General features: G+C 35.1%; 1 protein-coding gene across 19 annotated transcripts in view; it reads right to left on the bottom strand.

Moving 5' to 3' along the window:
• PARD3 (par-3 family cell polarity regulator) overlaps positions 1-18,096 on the bottom strand; it is a 670,322-nt gene that overhangs the window by 20,691 nt on the left and 631,535 nt on the right. For all 19 annotated transcript variants that reach the window (XM_031939686.1, XM_031939702.1, XM_031939690.1 and 16 more), the window contains one exon: positions 242-362. In XM_031939686.1, the coding sequence (XP_031795546.1) occupies positions 242-362 (121 nt within the window). The remainder of the gene's footprint in view (positions 1-241; positions 363-18,096) is intronic.

Below are 18,096 nucleotides of genomic sequence, written 5' to 3'. Positions count from 1 at the left end.
TATGACTTTTGCTATGGCTTGTCACATAGGAGATGATACTTTTAAGTGATGGACAGATGGCTAAACAAAATAAAATTAAATTAGCAAAGATGGAACACAGACGAAGATAACAAAGGCTGAAATGTTAAAGGTCAAAGGAATATGATTTCATGTTGCACAAGTAACTAAACTCATAGCTGCATGACCTTTAGTGGGGCAAACTTGGGGGACTCTTCAACAAATTCAAGAAGGACATACTCACCCAGGGTTGTTCAAAACTATAGGTCCGCCTTCGATCTTCCACATCTTCATCCTGCTTTGCTTGCTGAAATTCTTGCCTCAGACGCTGTATCCGATCATGGTTGCTAGGAGTTGATCTGTTGCTAAAATGAGAAAGGGGGGCAAAGAAGACACTTGAGAACTGTAATCTGTGAATTGCAGTTGCTAAGGGAAAATGGCAGCTTTCTGTGATATGACACTACTTTGGAAGGAGTGAAAAAATTTTAAAACAATCTGTGAGCATTTAAAATATGTTTTTCATTTTCATTTTCTTATGATTAAGGCTCATTTAAATTATTTAAAACAAATATCCAGTAAAGTGAGAAATATTTTAGCAAATTTTAAAAATAATATTTTTTTAAAAGCACAGCATTTTCCAAACCAACTGGTATCTTTGAGTAACCATTATCTACGATGACGCTTATTCAAGGACCTTTAAATCAAAGATAATGAACACGCACAAATTCAAGAACTAAATGAATAGTCAGATACATTTCTTCAATAAAATGCATACCTGTGCCCCTAAATTCTCACAGGGCTTTTTATAAGTTTAAAACTATAATAAGCCCAAGGGAAATGCAGATCTATTACCAGAATAAATCAAAGTCCAAGTCTGAAGCAGTTATAGTCTATACCAGTCATTTTAGGACTTAATCAAATGTTTCTTTGTATTGTAATACAACTGAGATTAAGCCCAGTTTCTTCATCTGTAAAAATAGGCATCCTACCAACCTCACGGGATTCAACGAGATAAGTGTAAGAAAATAATGAAAATATATATTTTTAAAATTCTATAGGAGCATCCGGCTACTTCTCTGGTGAAAGAAAAGAATATAACCCATGGATATCCTTTATTCTCCCATACTATTAAGATGTTTAGAAGAAAGAGCTCAACATATTAAAAGAAGCTTACTGTAGAATACCTATAGGACAAGAGAAAAAAGCAACATAGGGCAGACATGGACAATATGTATAGTTTGCCATCTGCATCATTGAAAAAAAAATCACCTACGTCAATAAGATCAAAGGTTCACCATAGTATTATTATCTTTCTAAGATCACAAAAATTCATCTTCCTGAGTTCAAATCTGACCTCAGACACTATCTGCATGACCCTAAGCAAGTCATTTAACTTCATTTGTCTCAGTTCCTCATTTGTAAAATGAGCTGAAGAAGGAAATGGCACACCTTTCCAGTAAGAAAACCCCAGACCGGGTCAGAAAGAATCAAACATTACTATAACACTGAACACATTAAATCCCCAATGAAGTGGGAGGCACTGTTGTGAACTGGGATCATTCCTTTCAATCCTTTAGCACTAATAAATCAAGTCAATAAGCATCTATTAAGCATCTCCTATGTGCAAAAGTGGAGATGAGTCCAATTTCACTGAAAAAGTGTCCATCCTTCTTGTTCAAAGTTCTCCTCACACAGCAGGCAGGTCCTAGCTAATGTAATTGTCTAAAAGCAGCACAGGAAGGTAGGAAACCTTACATTGGGCCAGGGTAGAGTTCTCTGGCTCTAGCATGTACCTATACAGATGCGTACATTAAAGAATCCTGGAGATACATGGATTCAGATAGAAAAATGTTCATGTTTAGGATTTTATCCTCTGATGAATAGCAACATTAAAAAAAATATGAACTCTACTCTTTCATTATTTAATCTACCAGGTCTCTTTCAGATCCTAATTTTATTAGGGGCTCTTGGATATTATATCAATTCATTCAATTTTATTATTTCTCCAAGTCTGTAAGAGTCCGTCATTCCTTTGTTCAGTTTCTGACAAATCTTTTAAACTTATCAGCCCAAGAGCATTAATGGTTAATGGACCTGTAAAATGTTTTTGACAATACAGAGCTTTGGAGCAACATTAGATTATGGCTTTACTACTAGAGTAACTTCCTTCTACTTTTCTGTAAGGCAGAATAATGTTATTTTTCTTTGTATTTAAAATCATATATAGCATCTTGAACTGTTCTAAAACATAAATTTGTTGTAATGGCTACCCCAGGTAATGTCTAATCGACAGAACTCTTTGTCCCCTCTTTATGGGAAACGGTAATGAAATATGCACAAGAATGGCTAATTTTCCAAGACAAAGAGATAGGAAAGTGAATGTTCATTAATCTCATTGCTGTCTTTCCAGCTGTGCCTTTTTTTTGTTGTTTGTTTCCGGCATACTTCATAGATTTTAATGTGAGCATCGTAGGAAGCCTGACAAACAAATATTTTATATCAAATCTAACCAGAAGCATTTTTTTTCTTCATTTTTTAACATGTTATTGTAGATTTCATTAACCCTATGATTCTCATCTTCCCAAAGCCCAAATCTCTTATAAAAACTGCCAATATATTAGAAAAATCCAGGTTCACAAAGAGAAAAACCAAATATTTCTAATTTAGGTACTAAATGAAGTCATTTCCCTGAAAATCCTCATGTTACCCTAAAAGTAGAGTGAACCCTGGAAGTTTCTCTTTCCCTAGTTCTCAAACCGTTGTATTTCTACCTTTGCCAATCCAGTAGAAAACCCTACTATTTAACAAGCAGCAAACTAACTTTCTTTCAATTGCTCAGGTAAACTGGGTTGACTTTCCTGAGGTTAGTGAAGCCATTTTCAAGACAGGATTAGAAACAGAAGATGATTAGGTTTCAGGGAATATAGAGGACTTCCAAAGAAGCTTGACAAGATGATCAGCTGCCTGTGGGTGAAATTACTAGCACTTTATATATTTATCAAGCACTTTTAGGTTTGCAATATACTTTGCAAATATATTTCATTTTATCCTCATGATAATCCTGGAAGGTAGGTGCCAATATTTTCTATTTTACAGGTGAAGCAACTAAGGCAGAAGAAATACTTGTCTTGTTCAGGGATATACAGCTTTGAAATATCTGAGGGAAGATCAAAATTTGGGTCTTCTGACTCCAGCTCCAAAATTCTCTCCACTTGGGCATTTAGTTAGCTAGAAAGGATGAAAGTATTACAAAAATTTCATTCTCTCTCATTATCCTGGTCTACTTTTGGTCCTCTGAAATCTCTCAGTTGCCTCTACAATCAAGAAAACCAAAAGGAGTTATCGTTATTATTTATTTGCAAATGTGACAACTGCTTTCCTAACCCAACTGGGCTATATGTATTTGGCTACCAAAGTCAGGCTGCTCATTAGTGTTTATGAAAAAGAGCCTAATGCTACTACCTAGAACATTAAACCAAGAAAATTGGTGAGCAGGGCCAAAAAGAAAGACTTGTAGAGAACCAATGTGCTTTTCTGCCACAGGAAAAATAAAAAGTTTTCTATTGCGCAAAACCATGGAGAAGCTAAAAGAGGACCCTGTATAGGGTCTTTCAGATACCCTGAAGTAGTCAGATTTCTTTCTTAATCTCATTAGCCTCAGTGTATTAGGAGACGGGTTTTAGGCCAGCTATTCATCAACTAGCTCCATAATTCTGAGAATGATGGAGTGGAGAGAGCCATGGTTTAGAGGACCAATATTCAATTTCCAGGTCTGTCATTAAACAATGCATCCTTGGGCAAAACCTAAGTTTTCTGACACATTAAATGTTGAATGATGATCTATAGGTTCTTTTTTTAGAGATACAAGAGACAGTTGGTGATGCGGTAGATAGCATTAAGCCAGGAAACTGGAAACGCTGAATTCAAATCTAATCTCAGGTTTTTGTACTAACTCTTAACTTCTATTTAGCTGAGTAAAATGGGGATAATAATAATAATAACAATAATATTATATTTCTCCCACAGCTATTGAGATATTTGTAAAAAGTACTTCATTCAATTGCTGGCACATAATAGGCATTATATAAATTAATCCCTTATTCCTCTCCCAACTATAAGTCTATAAGTCACATAGATGTCACTGGACCAGTTCCCTTTTATGTAAACGAAAGGGTTGGACTCAAAAACTGATAAGATTCTCCCCTTGTCCCTCCCACAGATTTCATATGAGATACTCAATGAAAATCAGAATGCTGAGGTTCGGTATAATTTAGGATTTGGGTTTATGTTGACAATAGTGGAAAAGCATACCATGGATCCATATTATGGAAATTGTGAACAGATTATGAGTCAGAACAGTTGGAAGTAACTGGCTAGAAATCATCTTTTCCACCTGTAATTAACACGGAGATTACAACCTCTCCTTTCAGATCCAGAACACAACACAGACCTCATGTTTCTGTCTCTTTCAGGCTGAATGAGTGGAAAGTGCTTTGCAGAAAGTTCCCCTTTAAGACAAGCTGGAAACCTCAAATCATGCAGAATTCAGTCACCAGCCTATTTACAGGTGTGAGCCTCAGGGAGCTTTCTGCACCTGCGGTAAATGTATGCACTAATCTGACCATTTCCTTCTGGAGTGCAATGTAATGTGTTGACTTTAAACCTTAAAGACTGTGCTGTTTGGAGACTTTGGCTACTTCACATATTGCTTCTCTCTGTAATGAAGCTGGCCTGATGCTTTCCTACAAAGAATCCTAAGGATCACATTTCTGGGAAAGGTAAAGAGGATATTTTCTATATAAGTTAGCATCTCTGAAAGCACCTGCTTATCCTGGTGAGCCAAGTACAGTGGCCTGCAGGGCCTCATGCCTGACCTTGCTTTTGAGTCTGGAATGCCCTGACAGATAAAAGTAATGGTGTGACTAATGAAATTTTTACACATTCAAAAATATTTTAAAATTTGCATCTTTTTAATTATGTAAATGAAATCTTGAGGCTCTAAAATGTAGGACATAGCTTTAAGAATCAAAATTCAATCAGGAAAAACAGTCATATATATTTCAGTAAGAAGGTTCAATTGTGTGAGACACTATACTAGTTGTTCTAAAACTTTTCTTTGTCTTAAATTAAACAAACACATATAAGATTGTCTGCATTATTAAGAAGGAGAGAACAGACCAAAGTATAAAGGAAGGAGTTGAAGGCTGAAGGGAGGAGTGACTAATAGAGAAGGGTAGAAGAAAAGTATATTCTGCTACCCTTACCTAGAATGCTTCCCTTTCCTCTTCATTGCTACCTAAATCCAATCCATAAGTCAGAATTCAATTCAGATGTCATCTTTGTCATGTTTTCCCAATTACTGCAGCCCATTTTGATCTCCCTATTCCATGAACTTGGAGAATATTGATAGTCTAAACCACACAATACCATATTTAATTATAAGTTTTCTTATCTGGTTCTTTAATTAACACGTTCTCTCTCTCTCTCTCTCTTCTCTCTTTGTCTATATCTCCCTGTGTGTATCTCAGCTTCTTGAGTGCAAGGATTATATCATTTCAAAAAATATTCCTTTGCAGCATCTAGCACAGTGCTAGAGAGAAGATATGTAATCAAAACTTCAATGATTTAGTTCAACACACATTTATCAAATGCCTTCGATGGACAATCCACTTTTCTAGGTTCTATACAGACCCTGAGGGAAAATCTATAAAATGCTATATATAGAGTAAGGTGCCATTCTTATCTTTGGCCATCTGCCCACATGAGAAAATAACATTGGAATTTGGGCCATTCCCTGGAAAATTGCTAATGAGTCCCTTCTCCATGGCTGGCATACCTAGAGTTTCAATGCCAGGACAGGCTATCTAGTGGTACTGAACTCTGATGATGACCCCATTCTCTTTCAGGTTGGGAATTCTGAGGTCTAGGTAAAAAAGTACCTTCTCACTTCTGATTTAAATCCGATTTAGTTTTCCTAGAATTTAGTAATAAGCTTATATCCCTCCAACCATATGAATGTCAACTTGCAAAAGCACAAATTTGATCTCAACCACCAAAAATTCTGTTTCCAGGTACTTGTACTCTCCTGAATATTGCTAGCCCTATGCAAGTCACTTTTTAGAAGGGCAAACATTACACTTTAAATGTTGGTGAATTTAATGTCTACATTTGGCATCATATTATTGAGATTGCAACAGAGTTAATAAAATAACATTTTTTCCCCTCATCAAAACATCTACAAAGTCCATTTCCAAAGCAATTCAGGGATCTTGAAAATAATGAGATTCACACTCAAATGAATTTTGCTGTTGATGCATCTCTAGCTCCCCTAAGAATCTCTGGCACATACTAAGGGGACAAAGCACTCCAATTGAGCTCAGTGGAAAATCCTTCAGGTGGATGCAACTTTTTTCTGTCCACCTGTCAGTACTTCAAAGTTCTTCCCAACTAGACTTTCCAACATTCAACCCTTCTGTTTGAACAGAAGTTCAAATTCAACACATTAAATTCTGTGTCGCTTCCTCAAGCAGCTTTCACAGTGCACCTTTTAAGGAGATAGTGCTCTTCTTGTCCTCTGCACTCAGAAATCCTGGGTTCCTGGACTTCCAATTTTTTAAAGGTCTGTTTAAATTCTTTGGGAAACAGATGCAATCTACACAGTAGGATTCTACTGTTTTAGCTCAACCATTAGAGGGAAATGTATTTCTTTATTGACTTCCAAGGGAGTTATGCATGCAGAAGGGCTAAGGACTCCTGTCCATTATGTAAAACACCCACCCTCTAGTACTAGTGCTTTTCCTTTTTAAAGCTTCCCAGTAGAAGCAAATTAGAGCACTTCCCCCCTTACTTCCCCAATTACTAATTGTTCTTGGATAAACATCAAAGGAAAGGCTTTTAGGCTCTTTCCTTTGTACAAATGGTAAATCTGAAAATCAGCTATTCCATGACTGTCACTTAAAACAGACACCAGGATCAGTATGGGCTAGAAATGCCCCTGAAAGCAAGGCACATATAGGGCAGACCTGTCATGTAGCAGGCAGACAGCAATGACCATCAGTATCTTAGATCATTAAGCAATGTCTCACTGTGATGTCATGCACTGATGTTCAGAGCTGCCATCCTTTCAAAACAGATTGTCAGTGTGATAAAGTAGCTACAAACAAGCTCTTGAACAGGAATGACTAAAAAGATGAGGGAAAAAATGTCATTAGTCTGAAGAGGAATGGGCAAGGACCCTAACAATAATGCTAGGAAACAACTACAGAGGCCTTTTTTTCAACTGGACAGTGACTTCATCCTGATATTCCTGATCTTGGGATCCCTAAACAGTTCTAACCTACAGATGTCAAAACAGAGTCCTTAATTGATGTAAATTAGTGAACAAACACAGACTCCTCATTAAACTCATTAAATCCCTTATAGTAGAAGGTACTTCCAATCAGGACTATTCTTCTGAAACTCATAGGGACAGGAAGGTACACTAACAAAATGCCTAATTCTTGAAGATTCTGACAAGTTTTTAAGCAGTCAAGTATTTTTCTAGCCAAGTTTGGAGTTGGGTTTCTACTGAGCCACTTTCTTTAGAAGGCACACAAAAAAATACACATCTGCTCTAAGGCACTGAAAGCATAGGTTTGATGAAATCTTGCACTTTCTTCCATGGTGTTCACTCCAAGCCGATGAACCTGACTACTCTCACTTGGACAGGTAAAGAAATATATACTGAAATATTCAAAAGAAAAAAAAAGGACAGAATAGCAGAAAATACTGAATAAAAGTGAACTCCAAACTATGAAATGAAGCAAAAGCATTAGCCAGAGTGGACTTTTAAAAAGGATGGATCTTCCTTACTCTTCTGTTGCTCTTTTCTTCAAGTTGCAAGATTTATGAGGAATTACTGAGGAAGAGGTGGGAGGGTTAAACCAAGAAATGTATCAATTACTAAACTACAAATAAAAATAACTTCTCTGCCCAAGCTTCATTAAGTTTTATCAGCCAGTATCTTGGGGTTTTACACTCAAACCACAGGTCATAAATTCACAGTAAATCCCCCATATGTTCACCAAACACCTGAATTCAATTTCTCTTCTTGTTGTGGAGTTGGAATGTGCTGCTCAAATTAATTATGCATGCAAAGTTAGTTCCTAACAAGGGCAACCTATTTCTTATTGAAGGGTAGACATAGCATTTGAAATTCTTCCCACAGATCTTTTTTCAATCTTAGCCTATTTCTGTGGGTATAGAACCTCTCACCTATTTGTCCACTGGAAAAAAATGAAGATATCTTACTTTAATTCTTATATTCTTCCCCCACCCCACTCCAGTCATTAAATGAAAAGATCAACAATCTGACAAATAGCTTTCAGTATGGAGGATGGGGAGGGATTCCTCAGAAAGAGGAGTTTTTAATGCTACATTGGAATGAATGCTCACATTTAGTTCGTATTCTTAAACAAAACAAAACAAAACAAAACTTAAGTGAGGAGTTGTACCTATGTATATGTGTGAAATTAACTATTTAGTAAATTTTATGTCATTTCCAGTTTATTTTCACAGTTTCCCTCATCATCTGTAACATGAAAAGAATTATGAGAAACTTATGCAAATCCCAAAGGCGCTCACTTTCTCCAGCTGATAAAATTCATTTCCAGATTCTGACACCCATGATTTGTTGTCCATTTCACACCAATTTCAGTGCAATAAATCATAACAAATTAAAAACATACAGCTATATTCTCTGGGTTAAAAAGGTGGTTACTGAGGCTGTTAATACTGCCTGCATTGAGTGTGATCCCCTAGCCCTCCACAAGATTTGGAAGATGGCAAGGTCAGCTCATGACATAAGATACCTCAAACTTTCAAGACCAGATTTCACTCTCAATCCCTCTGTGGTCATTCTGTAACAGGGCCATCATGTTATAACCAGCAAAATCTCCGGAATGCACCCACAACCCCTTTTATTGCCGCCATCACTCTTCCTTATTAGCCTGTCACTGATCTCATGCAAGAGCAAGAGACATTAAGCTTTACTTTTCAGGGGAATTCCTCCAGCTACAAAGGAAAAACAAATATTTTAGGACCCAGTAATAAACATGTGAAAACAGACAGTCTGGGGATGGTGTTGAAGGCAGCTCTTCCTTGCTGTTGTTAGATTTCAACAATATCAGCCAGTTTCTAACTAAAAGTGCCTACAATAAATACATCCTTAATTATTTAGTCTACTTTAAACTCAATGCAAAAGTAAATATTATCTGGAATTGCTGTCGGGGAAGAAAGTTACACAGCAAAATTTTGTGATTTTTTTTTGACATATAGTGTTAAGACTGTTTAAAACAACAAAATCTTTAAGTTATGTGTATAATGTGTGTGTTATTGTGTGTGTGTGTGTGTGTGTGTGTGTGTATGCATTCATGGCATGAATATGTTAAAAATTAATTAAATCCCAGAGTTTGGGAAATAAGACACATTGCTTTTGCTCCTATTATAATATAGACACATGAACTAATAAGGTGTCCCGCAGACATTGCTACCCCCAAGAAGTCTTTCAGTCCACTAAACAGGCAATATCGCTGATCCCAGTGTCTAAAAATAGAAGATATTTTAAGGGGAAAAAATGAGTTCTAATTGTACATTTAGCTTCAAATGGCTACCTTTAGTTTTCAAGATGGGATTTTACTGCTTTCAAGTAAGACACCCTCTGTGGCATTTTTCTTTGCAAATTGTTCACTGAGGGGATGGTTTTGGGATTTGTGCCAAAAGTACATTTGCTTTTCACAGGTAACATGAGTTTCTGAATGTGTCTAATAAATGGTGAGAAAATATAAGATATTCAAGAGGGTTATAGAGTTGAAGAAAGTTTTTAATGGCTTATATTATTCATTCCCTAAAAACCACTGGGGACCTAAAGGTTAACCAGTTATAATGCACAGCTTAAAAAAAATACATGTTTTAAACTAAAATATATACTTATGTGGCTAAGTAAAAAAATAAATGAAATTCAATATCAGAAAAAATTTCAAAGAAATGAAACATGCAGAAGGGAGCAAATCACTATCAAAGAAGTATGAAAACACTCAAATAAGAAGCAATGGAGATGAAATTGTAGACCTAATGGATTTAAAGAATTGATGCCAAAATAAAAAAAGAATTAACATGTTCTTTTTCATATTAGGAATGTTTTTTTTTTTTAAATCACCCTAGCCTAGAAAGTAATTATGGTACAATTATTTTAATTCTTTAATCATGGGACTATTACACAGATTTCAAGGCTAACATTTTCTTTGTTTTTGCATTCTGTCTTTGATGACAGACTAATTGCAAAACACTATATGAAAACTCAACCATGTTTAGAGTTTTTTCAAAAAATGAAATATTCCCATGAAATGCTATGTGCAATGATTATGTCTATCACATCTTGCTTAAAACTTCCATTAACTACTTGATTCAACTCAAAATAAAAATCAATGCAACTGCAAAAAGATGTTGTCTGCCTGTTTCATGAATAGCTTCTTTGAGATCCAACTCTAAAACTATGCTTTAGTATTAGAATATTATAATTAAACATAAATTTGCTAATTCATTTTTTTCTCAAAAGTTAAAAGCAGGGATGTAGCTTCATAAAGAAATTGCCTGTGTCAGTGTTTACTAATGTTTTCTTAACATCATAAATGATTATTACAGTTAATGATTATTGGAATCTTTATCTCTTACTCACAATTTGACTTCATCCCCATTTTTATCAGAATAGAGAGAGAAAAATAAAATGAGAAAGAACATCAACCAATGCTGTTAGCAGTTACTGAATGCTAGTTTATAATTGTTGGTAGTTTTCAATTCTCTGTATTATTCCTGTCCCATCTTCCACTGTTATCACCATTGCTCAGGTTCCTCATTGGTAAAATGAGGTTGGAAGGAATTATTGAACTTCAAGATCCTTTAAGGTTCATATAGCTCTGAATCCACAATTTTAGGAAACTCAATCAATATTTATTCAACAGTTAAGTTAAAATGTTAACTTTGAAAAAAAAAAGTCTATTTTATACTTTCCAAAGATCCTCATATGAATAAGCGTGCTGATATAATTTTAGTCAATGGCTTACTTTAAAAAACAAACAAAAAAACAAAAAACAAAAAACAAAAAACAATTCTTTGCTCTCACAAAAACCTGGAAAATTTTTCATGAATTCAAACAAAGTGAAGTGTACTGTGTACAAATAGCAATGTGTGATCTGCTATTCTCAGCAATACAATGCTTCACTACTACTTTAAAGGACTTATAGTGAAAACTGCTATCCATACCTAGAGAAAGAACTGATTATGTCTGAATACAGATTAAAGAATACTTTTTTTTTTAAACTTTATTTTTCTTGAGATTTTTTTTTTTTGGACAGGAGGGGTTCTTTTCCCCCACAACATGACTTTTATGGAAATGTTTTGCATAACTTCACTTATACCTTCTTAATGGAGAATGTGGGTGGGGAGAAAAGGAGAGAATCTGGAACTCAAAAGTTTTAAAAAACAAATGAAAAAATTGATTTACATGCAACTGGGGAAAATAAAAACATTAAATTAAACTGAGTTCTTTTTTGAATATGTTGATTGCAAGCAGGGACCTTTTTCTTTCCATATGTCTAAATTAGCCTATCATTTTCTGATATTCATAACCCAATTTCATTTATTCTCTAATAGTAAGATAGAATCATTGGCAGTGACTGGATTTCATTTGAAGGTTCACTTTACCAATTATGGTAAAACCAAACCTTTTTTTCCTTTTTTTTTTTTTTTTTTTTTGCCAAATAGTTATTTCCTATCACTCTCTCAAGTTTATCCCATCAATCCTCTTTCTTTTTATATCCTACTTTTCTAATTCTAAGTTTAAAAGCTTCTTTGAGATAAGCTGTCCTAGATTATTACTGTGATGATGATGCTGCAGCAAACTGATATTATACAGTACCTCTATGTAACATATAAGTGCATATATTAGTGGAAATAAATGTATTACCAAACAGACATAATTAGAAGTACAAGGGAATTCAGAAAAAGAGAATTCAGTAAACCTCTGATTAATCAGGATATCTGGCAAATGGGTTGTTGATAGAATATAAGCTTTTTTGAAAGGAGTTTATTTCAGGTTTTGTCTTTGTAGCCCCAGTGCCTTGTACATAATAGATGTTAATAAATTCTTGTTGGTCTAAAGAAATTTAGGAAGGGAGAGTTTCAGAGAAATCTGGAAAGACTTGTATGAACTGATATAGAGGGAAGTAAGCAGAACCAAGAGAACAATTTATACAATAACAATAATTGCTGATATGTCTATAAGTAGATAGATTATCTTTTTTTCAAATATGAGTTAAATATTTTTCCTAAGGTTTATAGTCCTCTTCCCTTATTTAGAATACTGAATTTACTGAAAACCCTTTAAGCTTTCTTCAGTAATTTAAAGTCTTAGGGTATAAATCTTATGATTTTACTTTGAGCATTAGTTATCATTATAGAATATAATTGAGAGTGTTTAAGTTTATCATAGTTTAAGCTTTAATATATCTTGTTTAATCTGACAGTGTCAGAAAATAATCTTAATCAGAAGTAATTTATAGTATAGTCCCTAGAAGTTGCTTTTTTAAAACATTCTTATTCCTTACTCTTTTGATGTAATTTATGATTATCTCCTAAAAGTATAGTGAGAAAGTGAAGGCGCAGATTCTTTCATATATATGTTCATGTTCATGTAAACAACTAAATAAATCTGGTTAATTAACTACGAGTTTTGTTATGGTTGTTTCCTAGTTAAAGTAGTATTGTGTGGTTTTTGGCAAACATGGTTTTAGAATTACAATGCAGTAAACAAAACCAGAAGGGAAATAATTAAGTAGGAAAAACAATTGCTGCAGAAAATTTCCCTGATAAAGAGTTCATTTCCAAAGTATATGAGGAATTAATTCTAATTTATAAGAATAAAGGTCATTTCCTACTTGATATGTGATCAAAAGATATGAAGAGGAAGTTTTTAAGGGAAAAATCTGAGTTATCAACAGCAATATGAAAAACTCTCCAAATCAATATTACAAAAATGAAAATTAAAGCAAACTGAAACCCTGAAACTCATTTGATTGTCAAAGATGATCAAAAATGGAAAATGATAAATGTTGGAGGGACTGTGGGAAAAAAATATACATTAATGCACCATTGATAGAACTATGGATTGACCTAGTTATTTTGGAAAGAAATTTGGAACTGCTCAAAAAGCCACATAACTGAGTATACTCTTTGACCACTACTGCATACAGTCCAAAGAGATCAGAGAATGAAGAAAAGTACACATACATACAAAGATACTTATAAGCAGTAATTTTTGTAGGGGAAGGGAAAGGGAGTGTCCACCAATTAGAGAAAGGATGAAATTTTACACACATACACACACACAGAGTTATGGAATGTTACTGTACCATAAGAAACTTAGAAAAGGGGTGTTTCAGAGAAATCTGGAAAGACTTGTATGAACTGATATAGAGGGAAGTGAGCAGAACCAGGAGAACAATTTATACAATAACAACATTGTAAAGACAGTTTTGAAAGTCTTAAGAATTGTAATCAATGTAGTGACAAACAACCCTTCTCAAAGTCTGATCAAACTACCCATCTCCTCATAGAAAAGGGCCGAACAGGACATATTTTTAGATGCAGTCAGTATGTGGGGATTGTTTTGATTTAATCACTTCTACTATTTACTCAGGTTTCATTTTTCTTTTTAAAAAGGTGACAAAAAGTCCTACTATAGTGAACTGAAATAGAGCGAGGGGAATAACTAATTAGTCTGTTCCTAAATGAGTATCATATCCATAAAGCTGATTCTCTTTGTTTCTAATTCTAGTTTTTATTCAACATTTCCAGAGATCTGTAGCTTCTTTTCAGTGAATGTTGAAATCCCAAACATGAATCGTTTAAAATATGGAAAGGAACCACTTGACCATTTTCTTGTCTATGTGACAAAAGCCTTCTTCTTTCCACCCCCAAGGTGTTTTTCAAAGGCCTTAACTTGGCACTTGACTACCTTAGAAATGACTTTCCTTTGAAAATCTCAATTTGGCACATTTAGAGCCTTTAATAAGTATTTGTGCTTCTGCCATGTACAAAAAACTTTGGTGTTGCAATAAATTTCAAAGGGCTGGAAAACAACTTTCTGCACCCGGCTAGACTGTATGCCCAGCCAAGGTATTACTGAGAAGTGAGGAGTGAGGATAAAGAAATAGGAACTCAGGTGCACATTTCAAGCAGAGCATTAATGCCTGAAGGCTCACCATGGCGGTGGCTGTGCCAGCATCTACGTGATGACAGATGAGAAAGGGAAGGAGCAAAGCATCTGTTAAAGCCCAGCATGGTTCTTTACAAACAGATTGTAACACTACATTTACTGTATCTTATACCTTGAACTGACACCCAGGTACCCAGGGTGGAGGGATATAATGCCAAAACCAAATGGAACTAATTATGCATTAGGTGGCAAGAGAGGCTCAGAACATCTGATTGTTTTAATACATATTTCTACAATATTTTAACCTAGTCATTAAGTGCAGAAAAGTCAGTAGTTTAATTTTTTTTTTTTACAGTGATACAAGTGGAATTTCTTTCTGCAAAAAAGAAAAGTGCTAAAAAATCACGTATGAAAACACTAGACTTGTAGACATCCCTTGGGCCAATTCTTGGATGTACTGACCCTGTTCTGGGTTGACGCTATAATGTCACAGACCTGCAGCACTATCATTTCGTCTTGCCTTATCTCATATTGTAATTTCTCCTAAGACTGGCACAGATATTGTTTCATTTTGATATCATAATAGTGTCTCTGTGGATTCTGCCTGACATTTTGTTTTGACATTATGTGACAATAGACCTACATTGACATTTCATTTTGTCACTGTAACATTACTTCTATAGGTTTGCGCTGCAATAATGTGCTGCATTATTTTGTTTTGACACCAAAATGTCATCTCTGTGGACTTGGCACTGACACTGTCTTGAGAACTTTATGAGGAGGAATGAAGTCCATAAAAAAATGTTTTGAGTAATTCAGTACCAATTTGGAAACTATAGAATAACTTGAGCTTGGTCATGAGGTATGCACATGAATATGTCTGATATAGACATTTGAAAATAGTTTTCTTTGAGTCACAGGGGTTTAGCCCTATAGAATAAGCTAATGTGCTTAAGCCTTGATCTGCCAAGAAAGTGTCAGCTAATTAGTGCTTTTCCACTTCAAAAACTTGAGATAAGGAATCTCCAACCCCCTGTCACCAACTGGAGCCTTTGACCTTTTCTTCGACTGACCTTGTCTGGATTTCAAGAATATGAGCTGGATTAAAACTCACTGCAGTGATTTAAAAGCAGTTTCTATAAAATACACACACGTACATATATAATACATGCTCACACATGCACAACACACATACATCAAATACCAGTGAAAAGATGGGAGTAGTAGGAGTTTTGTTTTGTTTTGTTTTTGCTACATACCACAGGACAAAAAGCAAGTTTCTAGAGAGGATTTACAGGGGAAGTCCCAAGCATATATAAAGGTGCTGACTTTTCCAATAGAACTAAAGAAAGATTTTCTCTTTTCTGGTTCTTTTCCTTACTCTACTGATGAACTTTTACATCATCCCATCCTCAAAACTCTTCTGCAAAGATTTGTCATCTATAAAATCAATTAGCTTGGGAAGTACAGTTTTCTGAGTTTTTTTTTTTTTTTCTTTTGAAGAGAATACTCTCACCTTCTTGTATCCTAATCTTTCCATGCATATTTCTCAAACATCTTGGGCCACACTGAACTTCTCCTGTGAGCAATTTGTCTTTGACATTCATTTAATCTTGGACTGTTATTTAAATGTTACATGTTTCTATTAAAATTATCTTCTCAATTATATTATAGGATAGGGCTAGAGAGACTAACTAGAATTATGATTTCATTAGTACGGGGAATTCCTAGGTGAGGAATTCCTGCCAACAATGCAGGTTGGCATCTTGTTTGAAACTTAGAATCTTACATGTCTACCTAGAGTATGGAGAGGTGATATGATTTGCCCACTCACACAATCAGTATGTGTTGAAATTTGGACGTGAAGCCAGGTTTTTCTGGCTTTGAGGTCAATTCTTTATCTTCCCCTCCCCCCCCACTACATCACACTACCTTTCTCTTACAATCACATCATAAGTTTGTCAACAACCTCACTCGATGCCTTTTATTTCTTCAATGACCCTTTCAACACACAGAATGATGCTGAGCATTTGCTAGGCTCTCGATCAAGATTATCGACAATACAACTTAAGCATTCATACAGCTATCAAACCATTGGTTGTGGGATCTGTGTCTAGTGACAACCGAGAGACAAAGGAGAAAGTTTAGTTTGGAAAATAAGGATGCTCAGGAAACAGGGAGTTTCAAGATCTTTTGAGTGATGTGGATCTGATTCAAATACAGACCAACATGTCAGTCCAACAAATTAGATTCATCTTCTTTCTGTTAAGTCCATGTGACTGAAAGCTCATTTCAGCTAATGCCTTGGAGGCCTGTCTTGTGAATCAGTCTGCTATCTCCAGGCTTGGCAGAGTGGAGCAGGGAAGATGGTACAAAATGACTTCTTACATCACATATCCACTCAAGTGACAAAGATGAACCTCCTCTCAAGGCCATCAAGACTGTTTCTTCTTGAACACTAAGATTAACTTGTTAGGGGAAGCTCTAAAGTGAATTAAATGTTTATTTAAATTAACCGAATGTGACAGCCAAGAGAAGTTGTTTCCTGATGATTCCTAGCTCCATCATGCCCTTCCTTCAGAGAACTGATTACTTAATGTCACATTATAAAGCCATGTCCAGGTTTATATTTGAAGGCTTCAGTATATGACTGAAGACCCATCTAATTGACAGCAAAGGAGAGAAAGAGCAGAATTCTTCTGTGTCCCTATGTATCCATCACAGCCATAAAATGCAGGCCGACTAGATGTCAGCAGAAGAATAATACCATTTCATTATTTATGTGGCACTTTATATACTTTGTACATGTCAAGGTTGTCTACACAAATGAGATTAATCTAAGTAAGTTTCTTTATAACCATAAAGCAAGCTATGGCCATTGTGCTGTATTTTCTTCAATTATATTAGAGAACAATTAAGCTCCATAAAATTTACTTTCAATCCATTTTCTCCCTGATAACTTTTCAGAATACCTTGCCAATTCTTAAAATTAAATCTAAACCCTGAAATTGGGTTTTCATTGAACAAAGTAAGCTTATTTTTTAAAAAAAATATATTTATTTTTAATTCACATTGCTTTATGAATCATATTGGGAAAAAAATCAGAGCAAAGGGGAAAAACCATGGGAGAGAGGAGAAAAAAAAAAACAGAAAAAAGAAGTGAACATAGCATGTGTTGATTTACATTTAAATTTCTTTAGTTCTTTTTTCTGGATGCAGATGGTATTTTCTGTCCAAAGTCTATTGGGATTACTTTGAATTGCTGAACCACTGAGAAGAACCAAGTCTTTCCTAATTGATCATCGCACATTCTTGCTGTTATTGTGTATGATGTATTCCTGGTTCTGCTTATTTTGCTCAGCATCAGTTCATGTAAATCTTTTCAGGCTTTTCTGTAACAAGCTGAACAAGGTAGGTTTAAAGGATAAAAACTGAAGGAGAAATTGCCTGCTTTTGATAAGAAGCCCCTACCATCTGAGTTGCCACAACTACTGAAAACCCAATATAAAACCCTACCCCGCCCTCCACCACAGTCCATTCCTCTTTTGGGACCTCAGAGACCAACTAGTACCCTCATTTAGAAATTCTCATATAGTAGATGGGAAAACTGAGGCTCAAGGTCATATAGAAAAGACTACAAAAGCATCTTACTCCCTACCCAGTGTTCTTTTTAATTACAGCAAGTTTTCAGCTCACCTGTATTCTTCATTCTTGCATAGAAATGAAATACTCTAATGAGTTTTGCATGTAATTGGAAGGGATGACATACAACAACCATTTAGAAAATTTTCTGAATGTCAAGTAAATAGTAGACTATTGATACATGATAGAACCTTGTCACTTCAAAT

This window comes from Sarcophilus harrisii, chromosome 5 (genome assembly GCF_902635505.1).
Source record: "Sarcophilus harrisii chromosome 5, mSarHar1.11, whole genome shotgun sequence".
Classification (NCBI taxonomy): domain Eukaryota; kingdom Metazoa; phylum Chordata; class Mammalia; order Dasyuromorphia; family Dasyuridae; genus Sarcophilus; species Sarcophilus harrisii.
This window is presented reverse-complemented; position numbering and strand designations above follow the sequence as displayed.